General features: G+C 38.3%; 2 protein-coding genes across 3 annotated transcripts; one reads left to right on the top strand and one right to left on the bottom strand.

Moving 5' to 3' along the window:
• Window positions 1-592: 592 nt before the first annotated feature.
• On the top strand, window positions 593-8,206 carry LOC110997188 (rab GTPase-binding effector protein 1). Of its 2 annotated transcripts, XM_045634746.1 has the most exons (15): window positions 594-806; window positions 873-977; window positions 1,612-1,749; window positions 3,390-3,493; window positions 4,118-4,204; window positions 4,723-4,833; window positions 4,940-5,000; window positions 5,095-5,219; window positions 5,425-5,657; window positions 6,409-6,502; window positions 6,834-7,009; window positions 7,083-7,185; window positions 7,267-7,383; window positions 7,459-7,569; window positions 7,637-8,206. In XM_045634746.1, exons 1-15 carry the CDS (start codon window positions 758-760, stop codon window positions 7,802-7,804), a joined length of 1,782 nt encoding a protein of 593 aa, XP_045490702.1. In that variant the 5' UTR covers window positions 594-757; the 3' UTR covers window positions 7,805-8,206. The 2 variants fall into 2 exon arrangements, with proteins under 2 accessions (XP_045490703.1, XP_045490702.1); XM_045634747.1 differs by lacking the exon at window positions 4,118-4,204 and having other exon boundaries at window positions 593-806.
• A 1,043-nt stretch (window positions 8,207-9,249) lies between these two features.
• On the bottom strand, window positions 9,250-16,465 carry LOC110997189 (structural maintenance of chromosomes protein 1A). The gene is made up of 27 exons (XM_022265232.2): window positions 16,201-16,465; window positions 15,864-15,984; window positions 15,639-15,738; window positions 15,419-15,567; window positions 15,088-15,256; window positions 14,484-14,696; window positions 14,127-14,266; window positions 13,903-14,011; window positions 13,659-13,817; window positions 13,464-13,571; window positions 13,173-13,334; window positions 12,885-13,096; window positions 12,634-12,808; window positions 12,441-12,563; window positions 12,219-12,350; window positions 12,080-12,145; window positions 11,876-12,009; window positions 11,669-11,790; window positions 11,417-11,598; window positions 11,215-11,337; window positions 11,019-11,128; window positions 10,804-10,948; window positions 10,613-10,717; window positions 10,458-10,532; window positions 10,188-10,366; window positions 9,927-10,104; window positions 9,250-9,399 (listed from the first exon to the last, which is right to left on the bottom strand). Exons 1-27 carry the CDS (start codon window positions 16,310-16,312, stop codon window positions 9,340-9,342), a joined length of 3,663 nt encoding a protein of 1,220 aa, XP_022120924.1. The 5' UTR covers window positions 16,313-16,465; the 3' UTR covers window positions 9,250-9,339.
• Window positions 16,466-17,328: the final 863 nt, after the last annotated feature.

Below are 17,328 nucleotides of genomic sequence, written 5' to 3'. Positions count from 1 at the left end.
TGAAAATTCAGATTTTATTTCACGCGTGTGATTACTATACATATAATATTTATAGACTATCAGCCAATTAAATTTTATATAATTGACTGAAATTTCAACGTAAATTTCCAAGGGCAAAATAAGTTATTTGGGGGATATTTAAGGGCTTTATTTATTTGTCCTTTAGTTCAAAGTTATTCAAGTATTTTTAATTTTAAAATGACACACAATTTATAACCATAAAATAACAGATATTTTATACTCTTGATTTATTGAAATACATAATATAAATAAATACATGGGAAATTTATAAATTATCGTCTTCGCTCAACTCAAGAACGCATATTTTAATTTCTTGTAAACCTTTTATTAATTCAAAATAAATTATGGCTAATTAAAGTTAACAAAAAGTTAATTGAAGAGTTGGTAACATTTTGCTATACGCTGACAGCTTTGGTGGCGTGGACTCTAATAATAATTAGTCTCTAGAATATTTTTTTACTACATATTATTTGTATCTTTTTTTTTATTAATATGGCAATTGTTATAACTTTACCCTTTTCAACTTCAGTCTATTTTAATCTAATATTGACAAATGACAATTGACTTCTTAAAAAGTATACGTTTTTGTCATATTTTTTATAGTATCTGAAAAAAAATTAATGTTTGCAAAATAATTACGAGTAAATGCATTTCAATCGTTCATTTTAATAATGAATCAACGTAATAATACTCATAATAATCACTTAATACTGTAGGAAGCGCTTTCGTACTGAAAATGGACATGGAAGAACAAGCGAATATGTCTAGCGAAACCGCTCCAATAGGTATGTTTTCTTATTGTATTATTAGTAATATTTCATAAGAATGTTATTAATTGTTTTTGTTTCAAGTGGAGAATGTAGGAGTTGACACTGTCGTCCAAAATAGGAGACATTTAGAAGAAGAATTTAATATGCAGAGAGCTAAAATGAAAGAGCTTTTTTTACAAAAAGAAGGTTGGTGACCAACGGTTTGATTATATCTTCAATATTTCTGAAACAAAATTATGTTAAAGATAAAACTAATTTTTAATTAAATTAAATTTCAATTAAAAGTTGTGTGGACATTCTTCAGTTGTTCAATGTTTGGTTTCACCTTTCATATTAAAAAGGATTATTGAGAGATATGTTCTTATGTTTTACTATACTTTTACAACACATATTTCAGCATCTTATATAATGCAGTCAAACTGTAACATGTATTTTCCATGTAAAAAGTAGAGGGTCACATAAAATATGTTTTATTAATATGCTTAGTTAGGCTTATAATATAATGAAAAGTATATACATTTCTGATTGGTTTTAATGTGTTTGGGTTAATTAAAATATAAAGCTAGGTCTTATAAAACTTTTAATAATGTAATAATGCATCTGCAATGCAGATGTATTTATGATATTACATATTGGTTGTGGTGTGTTTGTTAACAGCTAGAGTATCTTTTCTAAATTTAATATTCTTTATTCTATTATGGTTTTTTTTATAAATTTCAAAAATATTATCTGATTTGTTTTGTGGTTCAATAAAGTGCATTTTATGTTATCCATAATACAATGTTTTGGAAGACACTAAAATATCACCTACTTACTTCAGATGATCTAAGAAGGCTTCGTTTGGAGAAGGAACAGCTTGATTCGGAAGTCTTAGGTCTGAGAGCTGAACTCCAGCAACTGCAGACTTTTACTGAGAACCAAAAATCTGAGATACAGAGCTTGCAGATGTTAGTTAGTGGTAAAGATTTTTCTATTCTTTTCGCTACTTATAGAAGTTTACTGACATTCATGGGTATTATTGATTGTTTCTGAAGCTGATACGAGATGCCAACTAAAGTTGTCTCTGTCTAGAAGGTTATTTATTTAATAATGTATTGTTAGTTCTGTAAATTGGTAATGGCTTTTCTGTGTCTGTAACAATAATTGTTTTCCTTGATTAAATCACACACAACAGCTATATACATAAAGTAAAATATTAGCCTTGACTTATATAGTACTAAATAGCAAATTAATTAAATTAACAACAATAGTTTTGATAATTACAGATACAGTATAACCCGCTTAAGACAATTTTTCAGGGACCCCACAAAGAACGCGTCTAGCGAGAAAGCGTATTATGCGGGATAGGGAAGATAAACGTACTACGTACATATTTGAAATAATGACTTATTTTGGTTTGAGAGAAAGTTTTTGATGCATTAGCAATTAAAGGATTCTCAACATAATTCAATTTTTTCATCCGCGTTAAAAATGTCCCACGGTTCATAATTTTGCAACAATTCGGGAAGTGTTGCCATCCAATATCCATGTATCAACTTCTTGTTGTTCCACTGTCTCCGGTTCACCACTGATTTGACGGTACACAATGCCGTTGCAATTTTTAAAGCGATCTATCCAGCCATTTGAAGCGTTAAAATCAGTTAGTAATCTGTAAGCCTTCAGCAATGTTACGCGCTTTTTCACATAATATGGGCAGTTTCACAGCTCGTGCTTGATGAAGCCATTCCACTGAAACTTCCAATTTATCGAACTTTACTTTTTTTGAATTTCTTCTCTATTCTTTAAAATGGTACGTAATGTCGAAACTGGTAATGGTATGTCTCAAGTTGCAGGGACTGGCGTAAATCCGCGTATTATGCGAGAAATCGTATTATACTGTATATAACTGTAATAAACGGGTTATACTGTATATAACTATTGAAGCAATCTACATTTGAAATATTAATTAATTTATCAGATTCTAAATGCTAATAGACCTTCATTTAAAGTTATCACTCTGTTTTCCTCATTAATTTAAATGAGTGTGTGTGTGTGAACTGCTTCAAAACCTGTGTTTAATTGTTGGTGGGGTATGAGCTATTTTTGAAATTGTGTTATTAATAAATAAGTACACTTTATATATACATATAACATTCTATTATAAAAATAAGATTGTATTGCCACCATTTGTAACAGGATATGAAGCAGTAGTCAGTGTGTGAGTAAATTTTTTACCAATAGGAATTTGTATTTAAATCATACATGTTTGCACAAAGACAATTACATAATTTTTTACAATTATCTAAGCTAAATTAAGACAAATATGTAATTTAAAACTAATCTTATTAGCTAAAAAGGATATTTAATATAAGAAAGTGTATTTTTGCACTTACAACTGTTTAGCACTTAAGACACAATAATTTATCACAAAATATTTTTAATAATATTAGGTTTTAAGTGTTGGACAAAATTTCATAGCTGTCTTGTCTTGATTAGTTCTCACCTCCTTCATAATTACATGTGAGTGACATGAATCACAAAGGCTTGTTTGATTATCTTTGATGTTATTTTGAACATTAACAATACTATACCTTGTCAAATATTTATTCCTTTATTTAGAAACAATTGAAGTGTCATCCTCGGGCACTGAGGAGATCCGACGTCTCAAAGCTAAGAACTCGGAGCTTGAACAACAGTTACAGCAACTTCGCACACAACAACAGGTGATTATTAAATTGATTCGAAAAATTTATTAATAAATAAATAAAGCATAACATTTTCGGAGGAACAATTAAGGTGATTTTAAGATTAACCCTAAGTAGTACAATTTGTTTTTATATTTGCGTCGTAATACTTAATTCGATTAATTGACTCTGGCGGCCCGGAGTTGTTACTGTTACCCGTGACCCGGTTTACAGGACAAATTTTCAAGCTTAAACTTTCTCAGTTTGTCGCGAACGGCCAGACAGACGCGTTTAATGTCACCATTGTGTCCCACCCTTTACGTTATCGGTAATTACCGGAAATCACTATCGCTCAACACCGCTCTAATGGAGAAAATTTAAATATGCGCGGAGCTCTCAAGTGTTACTCGGGTCTTTAACACTTTAACATAGGATTAAGTAATTGTTTTTAGGCTTAAAACTAGCAACACTTTGGGAAAATTTATTGAAACCAAAATCGCTAGGGAATATACTTTTGATTCAAGAGATGTTGTGAAGTGTTTCAATCGTAAAACAGTAATTATATCTTTGAAGTCGAACCTTAGAGACGGATATCGGGGCTAAGAGGTGTTTTGTTAATATCTCTATATATTATGTGCGTCTGTATGTCGTGAAATGTGGCAGGAGGTGTCTTTGGCTCCGGCTACGTTTGTGCGGACTCTCGCGCGTAAACTCGGCGCCGACACGGAACTTGACCAGCCAGTTAAGAAGGTATGCGATGCATTCTTATTCGAGGAGGAGGAGAGGAATCTGTGTGTACTTTACTTTACTTTTTTGATTTTTTGAAACTTCTGCGGCGTGAGAGTATTTTTACGGACCGTCATGAATATGTGCAGCGTTTATGTTGAAGAAAAGAGAGACCGATTGAGAGAGAGAGTGAGAAGGGAAATCGAGAAAAAATACACGTTATTAGTTGATATATTCGTTTCGTAGTTACATTTTAGAACTTCAGATGGCAATTCTGTCGAATAACTATAAATTAAAAAAAGTCTTGTGATTTCACAATACAAATACATGGAGTGATGATATACCGGTACATGATTATCTGTTGGGGCTTTTACCTCAGTAATTAATTATTTACAAAGAAGTTTCACTTCTGACGCACTTTTTTCCACTTGTCGATGCCTTTTTATTGGCCGTTTGCTTCAATCGTATATTTTATCGATGTTAGGATAGAAGATTTCACGGTTCGTGGGTTTACTTTTATACAACGAAAAAAATGTTTCTAGAATGCAGAAGAAGGAGAGCTGCTGCAATCCATCATTCAGCCAATGGAGATGGAGATCGTCGCTCTTAAGAATAAGTTGAGAGACACAGATACACGCCTACAGGAGGCTTTGGTGAGGATTTCGATATATTGATATACAATTAAAAAAATGCTAATTAATTATCGATCGAAGTGCATAATGGTCGAAGATTTTTCAATTAATTAAATTGTTGTTACAGAAATCGGCTCCGAGTTTAGCAAATACAGGAAGTAGTTCCGGCGATGGCAAAACAGATCCAGGTAACAATAATTTAAAAATATTATAATATAGCGGTTAGCTTAAAGTGATAAAATGTCCTTCGAATGGCTTTATTGTATATTTTATAATATTCAGAAGGCGAGAAGAGTCAGGTGTCGTGCGATATGTGTGCCAATTACGAGAGGCAGTTGGTCGCCGAACAGAGTCGAGCTGATGCTGCTCGCGAGAGGGCCGCTCGAGCCGAGAGCGCGCTGAAACTGGTGAGGCGCTCTTGTCCATGACAATCTATATGTTAATCGAATTGAGTTATTTTTTATAGTAAATTAGAGAAGTATGTTTCATAATTATATGTTATTGAATTACAACATTACTGAATTTCGATGAGATGCCTAATATATATTTGATTTTTAATATTTGATTTAATGTTATTAAAGGACTAAATAAACTAAAAATGTATTTCTCCAGGCGACAGAAGAATTGGAAGGCGTCCGGTCAATCCACGAGGAGACCGTCCGCAGTTGGCAGACGGAGCGCGCCGACAGCTTGGCCCGCATCAGTGTTCTCAGCCAGACCCTGGGCGAGGGCCACCATTTGGTCACGGAGCGCTGCGCCGCCGCCGAAGACGCCTCTCGGAGGGCCTTGGAACAGGTCACCACGCTCACAGTGGAGCGGGAGACGCTGCAGAAGAAATTGGATAGGTATGATTTGAAATAATTAATTGGTTTTTTTTGAAGTGAAACTTCTTTAGAATCGTTGTGATTTCAAACCGGATGCAACGGAAAAGCGACAGTAAAAAGAGACAGAAACAATAATTCATATGATTTAACGTGGGAGAAAATGAGATAGATAAACTTCTTTCGAATCGTCGTGATTTCAAACCGGATGCAACGGAAAAGCGACAGTAAAAAGAGACAGAAACAATAATTCATATGATTTAACGTGGGAGAAAATGAGATAGATAAACTTCTTTCGAATCGTCGTGATTTCAAACCGGATGCAACGGAAAAGCGACAGTAAAAAGAGACAGAAACAATAATTCATATGATTTAACGTGGGAGAAAATGAGATAGATAAACTTCTTTCGAATCGTCGTGATTTCAAACCGGATGCAACGGAAAAGCGACAGTAAAAAGAGACAGAAACAATAATTCATATGATTTAACGTGGGAGAAAATGAGACAGGAAGATACAGCCTCTTTTTACTGCCGCTTTTTCATTTGATCGAATTTAAAACTTTCGTTGTTTTAGTTTTTGCCAAATTAAAGATTTATATTAAAATGTATCATTAAAATATACTGTTTTTAAAGAACACACACATTTAGATAGTGGAAAATGATTAATTTATATTTGATTAATTATAAAAACTTTGTTTTTGAAGGTTTCACTTCTACCATGTGTGAATTGCACATATGTTTTTTTTTTAAATATACAAACTTTGTTGATTTCCAGCTTGGAGAGAGACAACGCCCTGTTGATAGGACAGTATGCGAAGAAGGCGGCCGAGATGCAAAACGAAATTATTAATCTCCCTGATAACGTTATAGTAAGTGTTTTCATTTTTATTTTCTTCGACCCCATTGACGGTTTTGTCCCAATCGTGGTCGGCATGAGACGGCGACATCAAGTTGACAGCACTATCTGGGTTAAAAATAGGGTGTATCTATTTAATATAATAAAATCATGTTACGTTATATTGGTTTATATAAATGTAATTATAGAAGTCTCGTTTAGGAGGACAAATGCATATGAAAGTATTTTTTATGATGAATAACAGAAACAGAAATACTCTACTGGTTTTTTTAATGTCATTTCGAAAAAAGTGTGTACAATTAACTTAAAAATAAGTAGCTTAATTCCCCTGATGCATATTTCAGGAATTGCAAGAGCAATGCCTTCAACTGCGCGAACAGCTCATTTTCTGTCAGCTCGGTCGCGAAGAGGGAGCGGCCAGCGAACAAGAACTGCGGAACCAGCTTCTGTCTCACGGGGCCCTGCTGCACCAGCAGGAGGCCGCCCTGGCCTCCGCCCACGCCGACCTGAGGAGCTGCAGGTGGCGCTGGATAGCCTGACTTCTTTCGCAAACTTTGAGTCAAGTTATTTTTAAGTATTCATTCTCTCGACAGAGACGAGCTGGACAGACTCCAGACTGAGCGGGAACAGATGAACGAACTCGCAAACAAGCTGAGGCACTCCACGGATATGATTGAGAAACTTCTAGAAGATAAGGTAGCATGCTCTTCCTTTGAATAGCTAACTTAGTTTTTCCGTTTACCGAAGTTTCTATATAAAAGTTGATGTTTTTTTCAGAAACGCCTGCAAGGCGAGGTGGCGGAGACCAGAAATCGCGTTTCCGTCCTGCAACAAGAGCTGGACAACAGCGAGAAGGTCCAGCAAGACTTCGTGAGGCTATCGCAGTCTCTGCAGGTCTATTCAATGTCTCTCTTGTCTGAACTACTTTTCAAACCTTTGGGAATTGAGTAAAACCGAAATGATGCGCAGGTGCAGCTTCAGCGCATCCGAGAAGCAGACACGGAGGTGCGGTGGCAGTTCGACGAGGACGTCGGCGAGTGCCCCTCCTGCCACACCCCTTTGCCCAACAGTAGGAAAAAGGTATGTCATGGCAATAATAATAACAGCTAATAAATATATTATAAATAATTGTAATAATGTCGATCAGATCCACTGCATGCACTGCGGCCGGATATTCTGCGGGCCGTGCGTGAACCACTGCGTCCCCAGCGGGCCGAGGGGCGCCCCGGCTCGGGTCTGCTCGGTCTGCAGCACTCTGCTGCAGCCCCACACCGCGCCCTACTTCAGCACCAAACCCCCGAACTCGCCGGACTAACGACCCTCGGGCGGCCAAAGCTCCCGTTGAAATCTGCAATTCAACTGTGAATAGATGAGACCTCGTAATCCTCGATATTTATGAAACGAGCTGAAGGGAGAGCGTCCCCTTGGTGCTGTGAAGTAGAGCCTTATTGTTATTTAGTGTCTATCAGTTGCGTCCCACAGATTCAACACTTGACCCCCAAATACGAAGAGAGTCACTTGCTAAAAATACATTAGCATTTATTATTGTCTGTATAAAATCAACTTACCTAACTTCATCAGCAATATCTGGAACTCGTTCAGAAACACGGTCAGGATTCATTGTTGTTATTATTTTTTATTATTTATTATGTACAAAAAACCTGTATACACTCGGCAAAAAAGTTGTTCAATGCGAAATAGAATAACGAAACGAAAGCAACTGGGTTTTTCTTCTATGAGAAAGAGAAAGACAGAGAGAAAAATAGGTGTCTTTACAACTTTTGGTCTTAATTTTCCGTTAAGCCCCTGATGATCAACTTCGTTCCAAAAGAATCTTTCGTGAGTATGTAGTTTCACATTCTCTATAAACTTGTGCAAGTAATATTTGAGTTCAGTGGGCGACCAGTTCGTCAGAGATGATGTAAATAGTATTGTACGTAGATAGAATGAATTTAATATAGTAACAGTAAATTTATATTGTAATTTGTTGACCAATGTTCGAGTGATAAGCCAAACCTAATCGACATATTTTCTTTTAAAGCTTTCTTTTCAATTATATTTTTTACGTTAACGGTACTATAAATGTGTGAGTAATGCTTATATTGAGAATTAAATCATAGAAACCAAAAATAGCAAAGGAAAGGATTTTTTGACCTCGTAAGAGAAGAATATGTATATAGAGAAATAGGATCCAAGAAATAACATTCAGCAACCGAATTTATGATTGAAAAATTTTATTAAAAAAAAGGAAAAAAAATTGCCTTTCATCTGCTGTTATGTCAAATTTTTAGTAATGCCTTTCACCATAATACTAAAGTTTAAAAATCAATAATGTATTGAATTGCATATGGAAACAATAGGAATGTTGTCTGTCACTTTAACCAATGATAAACAATTTGATGCCATTTTAAATATCCATTTGATAAATAAAGTACTGCTACTGCTCTCCGATACATTTGAATGATCTAGACTATTTCTTTTGAGAGATTTCTTTGATTTAATTCCCATCCTAAGCTAATGTACGATAGCCTCAATACATTTAACTGGGGACATTGATTTTTCATTAAAGTGCCAATTTCTGTCTGATTTCAAATAAATATAATTATTTTAGATTTTTTATTGAGTTGAAAAAATTGTTAAAAGTCAAATATTATAAGTTTTATTGTAAATAAACAGATCAATACTTATAGACTTCAATATTTTTTAAATGTAATTCTTCTTCGTCGAAGAGGTTCCGTTTCAAAGGTAAACTAATAAAAATGAATAGAAATTATTAAAAATTTAATGTGGAATATTCAGACATGTGTAAATAAGAATTATAAAAATTGAGTTCCGCCTTTCTCTGAGATCTTAATCCAGGTGAGACTCCAGGCTGAGCGTGATGACGTCGCTCACTAAGCAGTCCGCCGGCTGAAATCAGATTGAAATTCACAATACATGTTTAATATATTATAATAATCTATTGCAAGAATATAGTACAATCGTTAGTTCTCATATTCTGCCACACAATGGCGCGCAAATTTGTCTCTAAAGGAATTTAACAATTTACATTATTAGTCATATGCATTGGTCAATTCTTAAAAATAATTAATTGATTTAATAATTATATCAACATAATTTAATAAATAATTTTTATTTCAACTACAGTGTCTCAACAAATAATCATTTATTGAATAATAAATTTTTTCTAAAAGTAATAAACCGAGTCGATTTAAAGACTCCAGTCGAAAGATTTTTTTAATTCTCTTGGTAAATTATTATAAAAACCCTTACTGCTATACAAAAGGTGATTGTCCTAAACAGATTCAGATTGATTTTTGGCCCAACCCAATTTCTCCCCATGTCTACTTCTTAATTCGACTTAAAAATATGTATGTTTCTATGTTTACAACTTTATTCTTTCGAGCGTAAAAAGAATAGATCTAAAGTTTTCTCACCTCGGAGCAAATGCCGACGAGGGCGTCGGCGCATCCGTAGAACTCCTCTTTGAGAGAGATGACGATGGTCTGCAGAGAGCCCTTTTTGCTTCGGATGAAGGCGGCCACTTTGCCGATGTTGGTGTTATCCAGGGCGGCGTCGATCTCGTCCAGCAGGAAGAACGGCGCCGGTTGGTAACTATAAATATATTATTATCAGAATGTTGGTATGGAGCCTCCGCCCCTTTTACGAACGAGGAATAAACAGATGCGGAGTCCCACCTGTGTATGGCGAAGAGCAGAGCGAGCGCGGCGACAGTTTTCTCTCCTCCGGACAAGTTGGACATGGGCTGGAATCGTTTCCCGGGAGCCACGCAGTTGTAGTTGATGCCGTCCAGGTAAGGCTCCTCGGGGTTCTCGGGGCCGAGGAAGGCCTGCGCGGACTGGTTCATGGCCAGCGACTGGAACGAGGGGTAAACGTACCGACAGAACCTATAATTATTCCAATATCGTGTTTATCGGACAAGCTCAAAAATTAATTAATAAACGTACCTTATAAATGGCGTCGATTTCGTTCGCCACGTGTTCGAAGCAGGTCATGAACTTGTCGTGACGCTCTTTCTTCACCTGGAACAGGTCGTTCTCACATTATCTGAACTGCTGCTAAATAATTGGACGTTTACGTCCGTGAAATATCTTTCGTATACCTTTTCAAACGCCAACTTGGCCTTGTGCGCCCGTTTCCTGGCCGCAACGAACGCCTCGTTCGTGGCGTTCACTTTCTCGCGCACCTCGTTCAGCTTTTGCATTGCCTGAAGATGGGGTTTTCCAAATTTATACGTACACGTGCGAGGATGAGAACTAGAAAAGTCAACCACGAGTAATGAACGATCCTTACCCTCATGTTGGGGGCCTGTATCTTGTCCACCGTGTTTTGCAAGTTATTGATGGCCTTCTGCAGCTTGTCGGCCTTCCGCTTGATCTCGTCGGCCTCCTCCAGCTCTCGCAGCGACTCCGGCAGGCTGCCGTAGTCCACGCGGATCCTGCGAACCGATCGAGCTATTCGTACCCATCTGATTTATGAGAGAGGTCATAAAATAAATAAATAAATACCTGGAATCCCTGACGTAGGCCTGCGTGGTGGACATGGAGGAAGGCTCCGATTCACCCTCGGCCGTGTCGTCCAAGCTGCCTTCCAGGAGGGGGACTATTATGTCGTCCATCTGAAATATTCGAGATGAACTGGGTGATTAGAAGTGAATGTGAAACTGTGAGAGTAGAGAGTGAGAGAGAAAGAGAGCGAAGTCACCTTGCACTGCCTGAGGATGTTGTGCCTGTCGGAGCGGCGACTCTCGATGCGAGCCTCGATGCTGGCGATCTGCTTCTGCACACTCGCGATGTCCTTGGCGATGCTGGACAGGTCTTTGCGAGCCTTCGATACATTACTTCGTTTAGAATCATTGAACCTCTCCTCAATCCGAAGAATGTAATAAGTTGCGATAAAAAGGCACCTGAGCGACGGCCTCCTCGGCGGCGTCGTGCGCGGCTCGCGCCGCCGCCCTGTCGCTCTTGAGGGTCTCGGCCTTCCTGAGCTCCCGGTCGATGTCCTGCCTCTGCTTGGCCTCCGCCTGCCTGTTCACCTCCAGCTCGTCTTCGCCGTCCTGCACCGTTCGCTCCCAACGCGTCACGTTTTCTGGACAGACACACCTCGAATTGGCTTCCTTCGTTCGCCCAGCGAACTGCTGTCGCATACGAATACGTACTCTGCGTGTCGCGCGATCTCTCGAACTCGAGGTTGGACGCGATGCGGTCGATCTGCGCTTCGAACTCCATTCTCTTCTTAGCCCTCTCTTGCTGGGCCCGCAGCTCTCTCTCCTCGTATTGCCTGATCGAAAGAGTAGAAAAATTCAACTAAACGGCCTTCGGAGCGACCGACGAACAATGGGAACTTGAGGTTCGTCGGAACTGACCGTATGTTGGCGACTCCGATGTCCCTGCAGAAGGCGCGGAACACGACGTCTTCGACGTTGTTCATGTTTTCTTTGATCTCCTGGATCTTGGAGTCTCGGGTTCGGATCGTGCGCTCTATTTCTTCTATTTGAGGCTAAACACGGTTTATTTAAAGATATATGAACTTTAGACTCGGACATCGGAAACTAAATAGTCATACTCACCCCGAACATGTCCATTTTCCTCTCCAACTCCTCCAATTCCGCATCCAATGCTTTTATCTGCTTGAGCTGAAAGAATGGAATATTTCTTGAGGAATACAGTTCAACCCTGGATTAGCCGAGAACGGGGAAGAGAACCGACCGTGGTGTCCCTGTCTGACTGCGCGTATTTGAGTCTGGACTCGAGGCCTCGTATCTGCGAGTCGACGGTCGTCAGCTCCGACTCCTTGCGAGACTTCTTCATGGACTCTCGCAGCTCTTCCGTCAGTTTCTCCTGTTTATTACGTGAATAATATTAAGATTCGGTCCGCACTCGGTATAATTTAGAGTATTATCCTTCTCTTGTAAGTGAAACGGAAAATACCTTTTTAGCTTTCAATTGCGAGAGATGTTTCTCGTCCCACCGCTTGGCTTTCCTCGCCAGGTCCAGCGATCCCCCGGAAATTATTCCAGACTTCTGGTAGAATGTCCCGTCCAACGCTAAGGCCTTTAATATAAGTAAATGGAATTAGTTGACTCGGCAGAAGTCCGCATCGAAAGGCTGAACAGTTCCTCACGTCGTATCTGCTATTCTTGTTCCTGTCCAGGTCGTAGGCGACCCTGGAGGCGTCCTCGGGGGTCTCGCAGACCAGGGCATTGTTGGTGACGAACAGGACGGCTCGGTGGATGGCGGCCGGCTCGAAACGGAGCACGTCGAAGAGCAGCTTGACGTTTTTCGGCTCCTTTATATCTCTGAAGCGAGGAATGAAAATATATACTTTTGAACCACTTGACTCTCTGTGCTCTTCCTTTCAGAGCAATATCTCACCTCAGTCTCTCCCTCAAAGGCTTGGCCTGAATGTAGTCGAGGGGCAGGAAGGTCTCCGGCTCCAGCATCCGCTCCTTGAGCACCTGGATGCAGCGACGAGCCGTCTTCTCCGTGTCTACGACGATGGCTTCCATGTATTTCCCCAGCACCTTGGTGATTGCGACGTTGTATCGCTTGTGGGTGGGCTGACACATGTTGATCATGCGGTCGTACTGAAAGGTTTAACGGACCTAAACATGAGGCAAACGTGACTCGACGTCAGGCACGAGCAAAGATTTAAGAACTCACCACCCCCGGTATCTCCCTCTTGAAACTCTCGACGATCTCCTGCTTCTTCTTCCTTCTGGCTTCTTCGTGTTTGTCAACTCGAGCGTCACCCAGCTGAGAGGCCACTTCTTCGAGAGCCGACTGCAGAGCGGCCGCCTTCCCTCGGCAGGAGCCCACGTCCGCCTATGGACAGAGCATTAGAAGCAGAGTTTTAACCTTAGGGCTGAGCGCTGATTGTCGCAATAATAGAATATACAGATTTTTATATCAGGATTTTACAATAACACTACCAAAGCAGAGAGCTTAACTCACCTGAAGCTCAGCCCGAAGTCTCCTCTGCTCTTCTAAAGCTTGCTCCGAACTCTTGATGTGTTCGTTCAGCTTCTCCACGCGCTTCATGGCTTCGTTTCTTTCGTGGCCCTAAAGAACATTGAAGAAAACATTGGAATAGTTTGATTCACCATCCTGTAATGTAAACTTAGTATTAAATAAGGGAAGAAAGTGAACCTTTTGTCGATGCTTGTTCTCGAACTCTCCTTTGCGGCGCAACTCGTTGTCGAGTCTGTCCTGATCCGACTTCTGCTCCCGGTTCACGGAGTCCAACTCCTGAAGGTAGCGAGCCGCCGCTCGAGACGCTTCCATCTTCAGCTCCTCGTACTCGCGGATCTAGTTTATTCGAAAAACGTGGGTTTGGGTGAGAATCTGAAGGTTCAAATCTGACAAAAGGCGAACTGCAGTCGGCAAGACTGACCTGGGCCTCCTCGAGGTGCACGTCGGCTCGTGAGGGATTGGAGCCCACGTGTGTCTGCTCCCACGCGGCCTTCTGCTCCTCGATCTCGCGCAGTTCCGCCTCCAGCTTACTGATACAGTGTTATAGTATATCATATAAACATCAAATGAAAAATGACACCAGTCATGGACAACACAAGTGTAGGGACAAGAAGTGGATGTCCATTAATCATAAAACAATGATACCTTATGTCTGCCTGATGCGCCTCGTGAGCCTTCCGAGCCTGCTCCAGGGTCTTAACGGCGCTCTCCAACTTCTTCTGCGTGTGAGTCACGCGTTCCTTTGCTTTAATAAACGTTGGGCGCTTCTTGGAAATCTCCGCTTCCTGAATTTAGTCATTTTTTTAATTTTATTAAAGTATTCCTACAGCTACTCATTAAACAAAATGTATGGAATACACATTCAAACATAAACATAAAGCACAGTTACCAAAATTGTCAACCAACTTTAACATAGTGTGGAGTACTTCAAAATAGATGAATTTGAAATGATGAAACAGTTACTGAGTGATGTTCACACATAAATGAGCTACAACAACATACCACTTCTCTTATATCTTGTTCGATCTTAGCCAGTTCCCGCTGAGCAGTTCCAGATGCTTTTTTCTTATCCTTAAGAGCTTCTTCTGCCTTTTGTCTCTTCTTTTCGATCTTGGTGAGCTCAGTCTGCTTGTACTGCAAGTCCTCTTCGCAAGACTGGATCTCTCTTTCATTGTGGTAAAGGTGGAATAGCTGTAGCTCAATCTTTTGTTGTTGCTGAAATAAAAGAATGATATGAATTAATTGTTTGAGTTTACAATCCTATCTTCATTTATTGAAATGAGAACCATACTGTTAGTAGCAATAATTTTAAATGTTTGTAAGATATTGACAGAATATTGAGACCAGCCATAAGTCATCAACTTCATTTCTAAATAAACCCATCTTAACACTTGTTACTTACATAAAAAAAGGATGTTAAAAAAAAGTTTTGTTACACTTGAAATACCAAATAAAATACAGAATAAGTTTCTGTTGTTATATGCTAACTTGAAAAATCATAAAAGTCTCCTGTAATTAATGACTTCAATTAAAAGGTGAAATTACTGGTGTTTTCTTTAATGTTTTAAATTCATAGTAGATGATGAAATGATATCATAATTCATACCAATTCTTCCTTTAGTCTTGTATATTTCTCAGCCTCTTCTTTTTCAAATTTGGCTTCCTTCCTTTCAGCAGCCACTCCCTTCTTCTTTTGGTATGAAAATTGAGCTTCCTCATCAGCTCTGTTCACTTCAGACCGACATAACTCATATTGCTCTTTGAGAACACCAGATCTATAGTTTAACAAAAAGTTTCAAAAAAAAATGTAATTTTATTTCACAAATTATTTAAAAGTAAAACATATTTCACATAGACCTAGTTTTAAGACACAGTACTGGCCTTTTCCAAATATATTTAATGATGATTAACTTTCTGAGCAACTCTAAAGTACTTACCCACTAATCTCTTCAAAAAGTGCTGTTCTTTCTTTTGGGTTCTTCATAGCAATACTTTCTACTGCGCCTTGGAATACTAAGAAATTCTTAGCTTTAGCATTTATGCCTAATTTTTCTAACTCTGCCAGGTACTGACTTATGGACACCGACTAAAAAGAATATTGAATTTTTATGTACACCTTTAGTTGAGCTATTAAAAAGTTGAATGAGTCTTATTTACCTGTCCATCAATTTTATGATCTGAAGATTGTCCAATCACAGACCTCATAAATTTTTTTTCAGTCATATCCTCTAGTATAAAGGTGGCTGTTACTGATGCACTGTAACAAATTTCAATTTGAAACTAATATTTTTGAATATTCTTGCTAAATCCTACTTATGCTACTTTATGATAATCATAAATACCCAATTCTTTTGTTTACTGTATTGAGATAATTTGACATACCTTCTGGAAACTGGTTTGTTAATAGAAGCTCCATGAATGAGGTCACTCAAACGTTTCACACGCAGAAGTGATGTCTTTTCACCCATCACAAAACTAACAGCATCCATGAAATTTGATTTACCTAAAAAAGATATTGGAAAAAAATACATATGTCACGATATATAAAACAAGAAGATTGATGATTACAAAGTTATTTATTTATCTAATTAATGCATAGAATGTAGACAATTGTTCACTTGTATTTTCGTATGTTTTAAACCGCCATTTAGAAGAAAATAGAATATATAGCAGACAGACATTTTAGATGTGTACAGAATGGGTAAGACAAAATATTTACCTGACCCATTAGGGCCCACAACAGCAGTAAATGACTTCAGAGGCCCTATGACATGATGCCCTCGATAGGACTTGAAGTTTTCCATATCAATATATTTTAGAAAAGCCGGCATTGTGATCGAGATCACAATTCTTGCTAATAAACACTAAATTCCCACAATTTCACTATTATACTTAATAATAACTAAACTCGCTGCTGCTTACTGAAATCAACAAGCTTCACAATTTACGCGCGTACAAAAATAATAAACATATCTCTAGAAATGACAACTGACATTTTGAATACACTGATGTGTGAATGTTTGGCTTATAGGTTTCGTTACCAGGCCATAAAATTATTTAAAAAAAAACGTGTGAATGTCAGTCACATTCAGAGTTGCAATGATTTAGTCATTCTTTGATATATCAACTCTGAAGAAGACTATAGTCTCACAGAAAACTGGCATGAAGTAATTCAACTATACAAAACTTATAAATTTTCCGAAATTAAAAAACTGCTATTGAAATGTTTAAAAGAAAACTATTCGTATCGTTTGAATGGGTTCCTGGTCCCTGTAGAATATTTGGAAACGAGAAAGCCGACCGTATAGCCAATAAGGCGGTGGATGTGGATATTTTTAGAAACTATGCGCACGACTTGATGGCTCTTTCCGGTATTTATCTCAGAAATCCCTCGGATCATGATAGTTCAAAAGGTCGTCCTTCTATACACATTAAGCTCTGGTATTGGAGACAGATTCGGTAAAAGTCTCGTATGCGACTGGGACACGTCTGCACCCCAACTCACATTGCTAAGTATAATTGACAACCCTACGTGAGAATGTGGATATTATACTGAAGCTGATTTAAACCACATTATCTAAGTTTGTTCTCGACGCGATCTTCTTGAAGGTCTCATTTCCCGTCATCCATATCCGGTTTACTTGCAACACTGGACCCACAATTTATAACTTTTAGCAGCTTTTATCTTAAGTAATGATAAATTAAGATCATATGAATGTGTATATATGTAACTATCTCTTCTTACACTCCTTCTTACACACACAGAGATACTGTAAGAATTGATCTTTTAATTATAGATTATTTTCCATTCCTTAATTCCGTTCCATCCGATAAACATATTTTTTTA

Source organism: Pieris rapae, chromosome 4 (assembly GCF_905147795.1).
Source record: "Pieris rapae chromosome 4, ilPieRapa1.1, whole genome shotgun sequence".
In the NCBI taxonomy this organism is placed as follows: Eukaryota; Metazoa; Arthropoda; class Insecta; order Lepidoptera; family Pieridae; genus Pieris; species Pieris rapae.
This window is presented reverse-complemented; position numbering and strand designations above follow the sequence as displayed.